A 12,168-nucleotide genomic window follows, 5' to 3' on the forward strand; every position below is an offset into this window, starting at 1 on the left:
CATGAGTTTTTGAGCATGTTTAGGCCCTCAATGCGATGCTTTCCTACAAAAAATGATTCCTTGCATTCCAATAGGGTTCTCAAATAATGAATAATAATCATAGCTCTCTTTGATTTGATTTGATTGTCATGTGAAGACTGACAGGATTCTTTGTGGTTCTTTTTAACCAGAGCCGAAGAGGGTTCCTCCTCCTGTATCACCGAAGCCCCGTGGGCCTCCAACAGCACCTAAACCAGGCAAAGCAATCGTAGCTTCAGCGACCATGAGCCCGACTCCTGCTGCTACCAGTCCAGCTGCCGCCACCCCAGCACCCAAACCCTCCTCTCCACTCCCTGCCGCCCCTCTTCCTGCCCCTGACACCCCCTCCGGCCCCTCTCTCTCTCCAGGACTCCCCCTTACCTCCCCTTCTCCAGCCCAGAGCCCCTCCACCCCCTCACCGCACCCCGTCAAACCTCCACGCTCGTCCATCGCTGGCCTCTCCATCGACCTGGTGGGAGGACGGGAGGTGGAGGAGGAAGAGGAAAGGCGGTGGGAGGAAGAGGAGAGGAGGCGAGAGAGGGAGCACAAGAGGCACAAAGAGGAGGAAGAAGAGGAGAGGAAGCGAGCAGAGGACGGGAGTATGAAGGAGCTGGAGAAGAAACCCTCCAGAGAGGAGGGGGAGACTGAAGCCGAGGAGGCCGAGCAGGAGGAAGGAGCTCAGCATCGTCTGGAGGAGACCAGTGCCTCTCTGGCTGCAGCTCTGCAGGCTGTAGAGCACAAGATCAAAGAGGAGGACACTCAAAATGAGTGAGTATTCATGAAGTACAAGGCCGTGAAAAAGTATTGGCCCCCTACAGAAATCTTCTATTTTTCCATATTTATCACACTTAAATGTTTCAGATCATCAAACTAATTTTAATGTAAGACAAAGACAACCCACGAAAACACAAAATGCTGTTTTTCAATGTTGATTTCATCTATTGAAGGAAAGATACTGTGCAACCCATCTTTCCCTATGTGAAAAGATAATAGCCCCCTTAGCTACCAATCTACCAAATGACCAAATACTTTTTCACAGCACTGTAAATCTAAAGCCTTTAATTCAGAACGTACATTGGTATCGTCTCAGGACTACATATTCACATCTAAGCTGATGATTAGGGGATTAAAGCATGAATTAATTTTTCTTTAGGTGATACAGGGCTGGAAAATAAGACAACTTAGTTATTTGGTGATATGGAGGTAATAGTCCTATAAAGAGGATGTTTAGGATCAAAGCTTGCATGGCCAGCGATTTCATGGGAAATGCGTTTGTCTTCAAATTTCTTTCACATTTCTGCCTTCAGTTCTGAGTTCAGTGTCAGGCCGCTTCTTGCTTATCCTTCACTTTAATGACAGACAGGGACAATTATCAGCCAGTCAACTGTTTATAGTTTCAATAATATACCTATCAGTGGGCAGTGGTGGCACAACGGTTAAGTCTCTGGACTACTGATCAGAAGGTCAGAGGTTCAAGCCCCGATGTGGCCACTGTTGGGCCCTTGAGCAAGGCCCTTAACCCTTCCTGCTCCAGGGGGCGCTGGACCGTGGCTCTGACTCCCCCAATTGGGGAGATATGTGAAAATCAGAATTTGCCATCGTGGGATTAATAAGGGATAATAAAATAAACTCAGCACCTGCGAAGCTCGTCAGTAACAGGTTTTATCCTGAATCTGTGCATTATCCTGAAAACATACACTCACCTGCATCAAATGTTACTGTAATTTGACATGTAGTTGCATTTGTAAATTTGACATTTTTACTGATTATTTTGCATGCAGTTAGCAGGATCTTAATGCAACACTGCAGTTTATTACATATGTTGTTTGTGTAACAAATAGCATTTCTTTTTCTAGCTTGATTTATTTCTTCGGCACTGAATTGAACTTAGACACAAACACATGTAGTTGTTGCGACTACACATCTATACGTCATAAAAGCAAAAGTCCAAAATGGCAAACTATTCCTTTCACTACCAGGAGACACTTCTATATCAAACAAACGTATCCAGTTTGTATAACAGGACTGTTTTAGTTTGTAGTTTACAGTTTGTTAGCACCAAATGAAACCTTTAATCATTCAAAGCTGAAGTGTAAAAACAAGAATTTGTGGTTTGAAAAATCCGTTGGGGAACTACAGCTGGTTTCAGTGAGCTCTAATCACCAACCGCATCTTCAGAAGACTCAGACTATAAACACAAGCAAATAAATAGTTTTTTAGACTGGAGAGAAGGAGGAGCGAAGTCAGTTTAACTCCCACGAAACATTAAATCTCTGAGTTTAAAGCTGAAGTTTACACTGCATAGAACCTGTTAAGCATTATAAATGACTTTGATCACTTTTGAAATCTGGGTCAAACAGTGTTTTGTCCCCAACTGTGAGATAAACGGTTTTAAAATCGGTCACAGCTCTGATTTGAGCCTCTGGCTGGCATGGCTACCATAACAACGGTTTCTAAGGCCAGTGTGTACTGTAGTATTTAGAGCCTTAACGTCAGAACAAACAGACAGAAACACGGTTGGAAAATTTATGACTTCCTGCGAACTGGAGTTTGTAATCCATAAAGTTTCAGTTCTGTTTGATTTAGCAAAAAAAAAAAAAAACCTTGGTTACCACGGTAACAGCCAGTGTGTTTTTAATGCCACAGCAGTGACTTCGTCAGAAATATGACAGAAGAGCAACAGGTGTTTCTCTTTATGGCACAAACAAATATGTTTCACTTCCTGCAGCTGGTTGTCAGTAGTTGTGTCGCTGTAATGTTTTTAGTGTGAGGCTTTAGTTTACACTGACCTGACAACAGTGTAAGACGAGTAAACAGTGATGATCAAATAATTAATAATTAACTTCTGCTCGACTACATGCTGTGAATGTTTCTACTTTGGGAATATAAGATTAGCAGATTGCATCACTACCAATAAAAACTGAATGACAATACATTTCATGGCTCTTTTGCAGGAAAATGGCCTGTCACAAATAATAATATAAGAAATGACAACATTGAGAAAGGAGTCTGAAAACTCTCTTTATAGAGCTTTGTAAAGACAACAAAGACAGCAACTTGCTGCTGAACATAACAAAGCCTCCACATATGAAAGATTAACTTAGTGATGTAGAGTTCCTTTAACCAGCAGGGGGTGACACCTCTGGTCACCTTGTATGGAAGTCTATGAGAAAATGAACCGACTTTCCACTTGAGTTGTTACGTCGCTAAACATTTTCCTGATGAATTCATGGTCTCAATCACTACTTTCAAGTCTCCTTTAGTATAGAAAGATGTTCATTTAGTAAACCATGGTCCCATTTAATGTAAAATAGACAAGAAAGTAGAGTACGTTTTAGGGCGAGGCTACTTTGTGCACAAGTTGTTGTTACATGGGCATCTGCAGCGTCTCACTCAGCTCCACTCCTCGTTTTTTTCAAAAGAACTGTGATGGCAAAGGACATTTTTCTACTTATATTTTTAAGACATTTTTCTACTTATGTTTGTATTTTTAGGACCTATTTTTCTACGTACGTTTATATTTTTAGGATCCATTTTTCTACTTTGTAGTTTTAAGACACATTTGTCTACATATGTATATATTTTAACTCATATTGTAGTACTTGTGTTGATAGTTTTATAACATATTTTTCTACTTGCATTTATATTTTTAGCTCATATTTTTCTATGTATGTTTATATTTTAAGGAAATATTTTTCTGCTTATATTTGTCTGTGGATTTTATACTGTTATATTTCTTGGGAGCTACAGTAACATAAGGAATTTCCTGTCCTATCTCTGCCTTATTATCAGCTAAACTCTTTTCTTTATTCTGCTCTCCAACTTCCAGCTCCGTTTCCAGCAAGAAGGCAACAGTGTCCATCTTGGACGACATCGGCAGCATGTTTGACGACTTGGCAGACCAACTGGATGCGATGCTCGACTGATCTCCCGCCCACATCTCATTTCCAGACCAGCCTTTTCCCTCTTCCCCCATCATGTGTAGGTGTGTCAAGAAAACTCTCCCAAGGCTCGACGCTGACGCTCGGAGACCGAGTGTCCGGAGCGCTTCTCATGTAGCCTTGTACAGTACTGAGGAGGGTGCAGTAGCTCTAGTTCACCTCCCGATGCGAGGAGGCCGCTTCCACACAACCTCCAACCTCTGCAGCCTCAGATGGCCATGTGGACCGAGAAGCACAATCATTTTCCTCATCCTTTTATCTCTACAGACTCTGGCTATGACAGACATGCAGTCAGACAGGGAGACAAACAGAGATAAGCATATTGCTTGCAAAAAAAAGAAAGAAAGAAAGAAATATAAGCACATTAACTGTCTCACAGGCAGATAGATAGCTAGATAGATAAACAAGATACGCACTGATGAGATACCGGAGAGAATTTTTAAAAAGCTCACGGAAAGACAGGACCTTTTCTGAGTCTGTCTCGCTCTCCTGCAACGTTGAAAGGATGCATTTTTCCACTCGAATCGTAGCCTCTCTTTCTCTTCTGTGTGAGTGGAGGATCGTGGTTAGCTGGACTTCCTGACTTCCTGTGTGTTGTCCCCCACCGTTCACGTTGTTGTTGTTGCCGTTGCTGTTATCGTTGCCGTTGTTGTTGTTACGGGTGTGTGTAGTCCCTGCTGATGCTCACGTCAATGTCCTCCCACTCGTAAAGTATTTATTCTAATGATCGGAAAGATGACGTAGATGTGTGTCCATGAATTCTGAGACGCAAACACACAAACACACACACACACAAATGCACATTACATTTGGTTTTACTCTTGCTGGTGTTCTGCTTTGTTGGTGTTTAGCTCCACGTATGGAGGTTTGCTTGGAAAACAAACTCACACACAACAAACACTAACTGACTCGCACACATTCACACGCCTATATACAAGCACACTCATGCGGTATATCCCTTTGTCCTGCTGCAGTGAACAGTGTTTTTAAAAGATAATCCTATATTTCAATGCTTTATATAGTACATCCAGTATACATACATACATAGAGTTTATAATATACCTGGGTATTTGAGCTGTTAGAGCTCCCTCTAGTGTTGGTTTAGTGAAACTGCCTCTAATCTGCCCTCCTTCCATTTCGTCTCCCCGATTTTTTAACCTCCCCGTGTCCGTTTCGTTGACTCTGCATCTCTCTGTGCCTTCGTAGTGTTCTTCATATATTCGGTTATTGATTTTTTTGTTATCTACTCCATAATGTTTAATGTTTTTTTTCTGGTTCCTTACAAACCCCCTCCTTGTGTGTCTGTGACGTCAAAAGTAGCTTCTAGGTTGAGTTGCGAGTCCTATCCTGTCTGCAACCTCCTGTAGTCATTGAAAAGCCTTGTACGAGCCCAGAAACAACCCCTCTCCACCCTGTAAGCTGTAATAAGTTGGCTTCGCTCATCCTCGGGTCCCCAGTTCCTATGTAAGCCAGACCAGATCAGCCACCAGTGTTCATCCCAATGAAAAGAGTCCACTTGTATTTTTATGCTCTTTGAAAACAAAGATATATTTGAGAGACAGATGGTTCTATGTGAATGATAATAATAATAATAATGATGATGATAATTCTAGACATTGAATTGAGGTGAGCTGGTTGAGCCTGTGCATTTATGGTTGAGTTCTGGATGTGTTGTGCCGACTGTTGTGCCATGGTTGGGTTTAGGTTGTGTTTCTGCTGTGACGATGCATTCCTGTACAGCTGTGATCAGAATAAATGTATAAATTAAACCTCACGACTGTTTTTTTTTTTACTTTACTTTGATTACACCGAAGTCAGCAACTCTTTTCAAATTCTCTGGTGCCGTTTTCCTCTATGAAGAAAGCTTTAGTGATCTGATTTATTCCAAATACTATTACTATGTAATAGTATATTATATAATAATTTAGACCATTTAATCCCCCCCAAAAATGTAATTAAATTACAACAAAATTTTATTTATTACTGGAATCAAATACAAAGCTTCGAAACAACATTTAGACTAATATACAGAGATAAAACATAATAAAGCAATTTAATAAACGATGGATAAAGTATTCAGTGGAGTAGAAGTACAGCCCAAAATGGATAAAGTAGTGAAGTCCTTGAGTAAATGTATTAAATTAAATTCCAACAGTGCAAACAAGTACATTTTGACTGCCCAAAATCCAACCTTACTCAATTTTGTCTCAATCATAAGTCTGTGTGGCAGAAATAAAGTACTTTGGGGGCAAAAAATATAAACTGTCATCACAACATCTATATGTTTAACCCCTGCAAAAATATAGAAACATTAGAAATCACTGGTAAAATACTCTGCATGCCTCCAGAGGTTCTTTGTGTCATGTTTAATTACAAAAAAGGCAGCAAGCCAGTGTTCTTTTTGCAAATGTACACCACATCACCAACCATACTTTGTTTACCTGCTAATATAAACTTAAATAATAGTGCTGTTATGAGCAGCGTAGCTTTCCATCATATTTATCCGGATAAATGTCTATTAAAACAGTTCAAACGCTATATTAATAACTTTAAAAACGTGTGAAAAAGGGGTATAATTGGTAACTACTGTCACTTGGCAGTTTGACTACTTCGAAACAGCGAAGCGTTTAGCATCCCGAAACTACAGCTCCCATGATGCTTTGACAGCGCTTGTGCCTCTAAGACTCTTGGGAGATGGCTTTTAGTGCTAACAAACTAATCGTTGTTTAATCTTTGTTAAATTAGTAGTTATTCGGATATTATGCCCCAATACAATATCTGAGATCCGTTAAAGAAATAAAACGAGCAGACGATGGCACAACTGTTCTGCTCTACACAAAAAAAAAAAAAATGCACGGAGTTAGCTTTGTGGCTAACATGCTAATCCCGGAAGAGGAGGGACCGTCAGACGGAAGCGCTATTTGATCGCCTCTCCTGGAGATTCAGGTTCATTTCAGGCAGAATGAAGAGAGAACCAGACCTCTGTGGCATTCAGCAGATTATTATTTTTCAAAGAATACAACACGGCAGCAAGAAAAATGCAGAAGCTCACCTGTTTCCAAGAAGCAGAACCGCTGAGACGTGACACCGGGCGGTGAGTATAATGTGAGCATGCGCGGCTAACTTTCCACGCTGTTGCGAAACACGTGGAAGTTCTGCTGAGACTAACGTGGTGATCAAGTAGGCCGAATAACTGTGATTTTAAAAAACCGACTCTGATAATCATAAGATGATTATTGATGATAATGTGACGTGAGATGTCTTGCTATATTTATATGTGAAGCTGGAAAACTACAAAACCCTCAGTCTCCTACATTGTTGCCTTTAAAATACTTCTTGTGAGATTGTTTTTAATCATAGGGTTCACAATTTGTCAAATCGTCTTTAAAAAGGTGCCCGTGATCATTCTTCTTATTCAAATTGGGCCATAAAAAGGTACTTTCTAATACAGGACAAAATTCACAGGCCTCATTTTCTGCAAAACCAAACAGCTGAAAATGATAAACCAATAATTAGCTATTTGTTGAGGCTGCAGCTAATCTGTTAACTATTTTAATCATTTTAGTCCATAAAACAGAAAAATCAGTCACTGAGCTGTCTATATAATCAATAAATATGATGTTTCTTATGTTTCACCAGCTGCTGCGATAAGATCGGACTATCTTTACTCCATCAATAGCATCTTTTTCAACCTTTTATCTAAACAAATCATCAAAATGATTATAGATGTTGTAATTACAATTAAGCTGGTTGTAAAGACAGAAGTATTTTGAGTATCACCCAGTTTTCAACTAGAAATCAACATTAAAATCTTAGTTAGCATCATAAAAGGGGCACCGCCTTTTTGTTGTGTTAAAAATCACGTTTGTCTCTAATCTCTTCACAGTTGAGGCTGATTTGGATGCAGAGAAAGAAGAATGAACGGGCTGAATTCAGTCCAAGGACGATGTGATAATCCTGAGATCAAAGCGAGAGTGGGACAGCTGGTGAGTCTGTATGTTGGCGTGGAGCACTTTCAGCCCATGACGACAAACTGAATAAACTTTTCTGACACCTACTATGAGAGCTGAACTTCAGCTCCTGATTCTAACTTTATTCTGAGGCTCTGTTATGAGAATATTAATGCGTTTTTTCACTGCAAGATCACCACAGTTTTCTAACTTTTATTTAAAACTGTCCACGTTACAGGGAGCAATGTCAAAAATTTGTGCCATCTGGATGAAGATTTGCTGTTTCAGATGAAGGTGTTCATTGACTAGGTGGTCTTAAGAGCAGGTGAGTCTCTACATGTTGGTACTTGAACATTTTCAGCCTGTGATGACAAATTAATAAACTTTTCTGACACCTACTATGAGAGCTGACCTGCAGCTCCTGATTCTAACTTTATTCTGAGGCTCTATTATAAGAATATTATGCTTTCTTCACTGCAAGCTTGTCATTTTTTTCAGTTTTTTTTTCTTCCACTGTTCACTTTACAGGTAACGATGAAGAGACTGAACATTTGAACCAGCTGGATGAAGATTTGCTGTTTTATTTGGGTCTAACCAGCTGCAGGTGAGTCTCTACATGTTGATGCTTTGAACATAGTTAGCCGGTGACGACAAATTAAATAAACTTTTCTGACACCTACTATGAGAGCTGACCTGCAGCTCCTGATTCTAACTTTATTCTGAGGCTCTGTCATGAGAATATTAATGTTTTTTTCACTTCAAAATCTTCAGTTATGTAACATTTATTTAAAACTATCCATGTTACAGGGAGCAATGTAGAATATTTGAACGAACTGGATGAAGATTTGTGGTTTCAGATGAAGTTTTTCATTGACCAGCTGGGTTTGAGAGCAGGTGAGTCTGAATGTTGGTACTTGAACATTTTCAGCCGGTGACGACAAACTAAATAAACTTTTCTGACACCTACTATGAGAGCTGACCTGCAGCTCCTGATTCTAACTATATTCTGAGGCTGTAGATGTTATTTACATGATGATGGCTGCTTCTTTTTGCACATTGTGACTGCATTTTCTTCTTTTCCAAGTTCATTTTCAACTCTACAAAGACGACAGCCGTCCTGCTGATGATCGGGTTTCTGTAACGGTACGTTTGTTTGAGTGTATGCTTCGTATGTCCAGAGCTGTCTGTGATGACAAACTAATATTTCTGACACCTCGTATGAAAGCTTCCAGCTCCTGATTCTAACGTTTATCTGAGGCAAACCTGGATGGGTTTTTTTTTTTCGTCACACATTTTGCTCCAGACTAATCTGCATTTGTCTCTTTCAGGTGTCTCAACACATTTTTATTTATTTTTTTTGATATATTTCTGCTGCCTTCGAGCTGACAGAACAAACCAGAGTGAGGCCACTTCCAGTTGATGGGACCCGTCATTTATTTTGTCATGTTGGATTTGCTGAATAAACAGTAACTAATTCTTGAATGCTCATGTTTGGTGTTGTAATTCTACTGTAAATTATTTTTATGTGGTTTTGGGGGGAATATTCACAAAATTGTATTAAACACTTAAAGGTGGTGATTTAATGGTGTATTTGGACAAAAATCTACTTGTTCCAAGCAGATTTATAGACAATCCAATAATTAGTTGTTATTTTTTACCAGCATTCCAACATGCCAGTTTTTCATGCTTGAAGAAAAACATGTAGTCAGTGTCATGGTCGAGCATTTCCACCTTCAAACTGCAGCGTATTGACAAAATTCTCAGAGATTCAGACTTGCCTTGTTAACATGGTATTTCTATGCTGGAAGACATTAAAAAAAAAAAACATGCAGTCATTGTCATGACTGAGCATTTCCACCTTGAAACTGCAGCGTACGTAAAGATTCTCAGATATTCAGACTTTGAGGTGCTCTTCTATATTACTTGTCTTCAGAATCTGTCTCCGACTGGAGTATTTATGGCTTGTAAAGGGTTTTACAGTGTTTGAGTCAGAGGTGAGCTGGTGTGCTAAGACTGCAGCCAGTGGAGAGATGTGGGTGTAGAAGGAAGTTGAGACTTTGTAGAAGTCGCAACGCCATTTTGTTTTCTTTTTTTAATGCACACTGCCTGTCCAAAAAAAAGTCGCCACCTGGATTTTTTATTTTTTTTTATCACAGATTGTGAGTTTGGAAGCAGGTTGTTCAGCATTTTATTGCTATTGTGTGTCTGTTACTGTGCTGTTCTGACCTGTCGATGCAAATTAGTCAGAATCTGTAAACTACAATGACATTTACATTAAAAATAAATGGTTGTAATAGATAATAGAGTCGTGCCATTGAGCTTATCACTTGTTATAAAGTATTCAGTATCTTCCATGCATGTTTTTTCGTCCTTTTCATTGCATTTTTATCGCAGATTGTGACTTTAAATTGGGTTTGAAAGCAGGTTGTTCAGCATTTTGTTGCTACAGTATATGTACTGCCTGTTATTGTGTTGTTTGGACTTGGAGAGGGACTGTAGATGTAAATTAGCTACAAGTTGTAAACTGGTGCATCACAATGACATTTACATTAAAAATAAATTATCCTAATAGATACTAGAGTCCTGATATTAAACTTATCACTTGTTATAAAGTATTTAGTAGTTTCCACATTAGTTTTTATCCTTTTATTTGCATTTTAAGCACATATTGTGACTTTAAATTGGGTTTCCAAACAGCAAACAAAACTAGACTTCCTCACATATTGAACAAAAACGAGGCTCCAAAGCATAAATATCTTGTTAAATCTGCAGTTTCTTCTGGGAGAGTTCTTCTACTGACTCCTGCTCCTTTAAAATCTCTCCTGTCCCTGGTTGCCTCCCAGGAACCAAAACCTCCTGTGCGCTCATCTGAATAGGAAATTAACTCTCCTCCTGCTGCTTTCCCTGTGGAGTGCATCCTCATTTGCGTCCACATTTCCATACAGGTGCGTCCTCGGCTCCATATGGAGTCACAGGAGTGCCACAATAAAATATAAATAAATAAATAAGGAAATAAATGTGGAAATATAAAGAGAAATAGATAAATAAATAAATGTGGAAATATAAAGAGAAATAAATAAAAAGGAAAATTTTGTCTTTGCTTTTCCCTTTTCGCTTTTTTCCTTTTTTTTCCATTTTATCATTGTCTTTTCCGTTTTGCATTTGCTTTTTCATTTTGTCATTCCTCAGTCCACCAAGTAAAAGCAAAGACAAAAGCCTTTGCTTTTAATTGGTGGACTGAGCTGTCAATCAAATGGCTCTGGGTGGGGTTTTCTGTCCAGGGTGGGTAGTTGTACTCATAGATATACAGACCCTTTCCAAAAAATTTGAAAAATGGCGGTTTATTTATTTCCATGATTCCATTCAAAAAGCTAAAATTTCAAAGATTATAGATTCAGGGCCCACAATTCAAACAATTTCAAGTATTTATTTGTTTATTTTTACATAATTTGGGCTTCCAGCTCATAAAACCAACAAAAACGGGAATTCAAAAAATTAGAATACTGTGAAGAAATCAGCCCAAATTTTGCAGGGCATGAATGTTTTAAACTGAGTGTCACACACTAATCATCTACTAAATTCAGAGCACCTGCACAGGTTTGCCCAGGTGTCGTTAAATTGTTTCAGTTTTGTTCAATTGTCTCAGTTTGGTTCAATATGGGGAAAACTGCAGATTTGACAACTGGCCAGAAGACCATCATTGATACCCTCCATAGGATGGGTAAGCCACAAAAGTTCATAGCTAAGGAGGCTGGCTGTTCACAGTGTGCTGTGTCCAAGCATATCAATGGAAAGTCTAGTGGAAGGGCAATATAGTAGTTTCCACATTAGTTTTTATCTTTTTATTTGCATTTTAAGCACATATTGTGACTTTAAATTGGGTTTCCAAACAGCAAACAAAACTAGACTTCCTCACATGTTGAACGAAAACGAGGCTCCAAAGCATAAATATCTTATTAAATCTGCAGTTTCTTCTGGGAGAGTTCTTCTACTGACTCCTGCTCCTTTAAAATCTCTCCTGTCCCTGGTTGCCTCCCAGGAACCAAAACCTCCTGTGCGCTCATCTGAATAGGAAATTAACTCTCCTCCTGCTGCTTTCCCTGTGGAGATTTGCGTGATTTCGTGCCTCCGCCGAGCCTCGGTGCGGGTCCACATTTCCATACAGGTGCATCCTCGGCTCTATATGGAGTCACAGGAGTGTCACAATAAAATATAAATAAATAAATAAATAAATGTGGAAATATAAAGAGAAATAAATA

The 12,168-nt window shown here is 39.3% G+C and overlaps 1 protein-coding gene, 1 long non-coding RNA gene and 5 other non-coding genes across 10 annotated transcripts in view; all 7 read left to right on the plus strand.

Annotated features, from left to right (window-relative positions):
• LOC111569158 (caskin-1-like) overlaps positions 1-5,733 on the plus strand; it is a 60,850-nt gene extending 55,117 nt beyond the window's left edge. For all 4 annotated transcript variants that reach the window (XM_035948603.2, XM_035948604.2, XM_035948602.2 and 1 more), the window contains 2 exons: positions 171-786; positions 3,848-5,733. In XM_035948603.2, coding sequence (XP_035804496.2) covers positions 171-786; positions 3,848-3,944 — 713 coding nt within the window. In that variant the 3' untranslated portion in view covers positions 3,945-5,733. The remainder of the gene's footprint in view (positions 1-170; positions 787-3,847) is intronic.
• Positions 5,734-6,864: 1,131 nt separating this feature from the next.
• On the plus strand, positions 6,865-9,391 carry LOC111569159 (uncharacterized). Its single transcript, XR_002746186.3, has 7 exons — positions 6,865-7,053; positions 7,846-7,945; positions 8,148-8,234; positions 8,438-8,513; positions 8,717-8,803; positions 8,994-9,052; positions 9,238-9,391. It is a non-coding gene; the product is annotated as an uncharacterized LOC111569159 (long non-coding RNA).
• Positions 7,977-8,065, plus strand: LOC111569162 (small nucleolar RNA SNORD60). Its single transcript, XR_002746189.1, has one exon. It is a non-coding gene; the product is annotated as a small nucleolar RNA SNORD60 (small nucleolar RNA).
• LOC111569161 (small nucleolar RNA SNORD60) lies at positions 8,269-8,356 on the plus strand. The gene has a single exon (XR_002746188.1). It is a non-coding gene; the product is annotated as a small nucleolar RNA SNORD60 (small nucleolar RNA).
• LOC111569163 (small nucleolar RNA SNORD60) lies at positions 8,549-8,637 on the plus strand. The gene has a single exon (XR_002746190.1). It is a non-coding gene; the product is annotated as a small nucleolar RNA SNORD60 (small nucleolar RNA).
• Positions 8,836-8,924, plus strand: LOC111569164 (small nucleolar RNA SNORD60). The gene has a single exon (XR_002746191.2). It is a non-coding gene; the product is annotated as a small nucleolar RNA SNORD60 (small nucleolar RNA).
• Positions 9,091-9,170, plus strand: LOC111569160 (small nucleolar RNA SNORD60). Its single transcript, XR_002746187.1, has one exon. It is a non-coding gene; the product is annotated as a small nucleolar RNA SNORD60 (small nucleolar RNA).
• Positions 9,392-12,168: the final 2,777 nt, after the last annotated feature.

Source organism: Amphiprion ocellaris, chromosome 4 (genome assembly GCF_022539595.1).
Source record: "Amphiprion ocellaris isolate individual 3 ecotype Okinawa chromosome 4, ASM2253959v1, whole genome shotgun sequence".
NCBI lineage: Eukaryota > Metazoa > Chordata > Actinopteri > Pomacentridae > Amphiprion > Amphiprion ocellaris.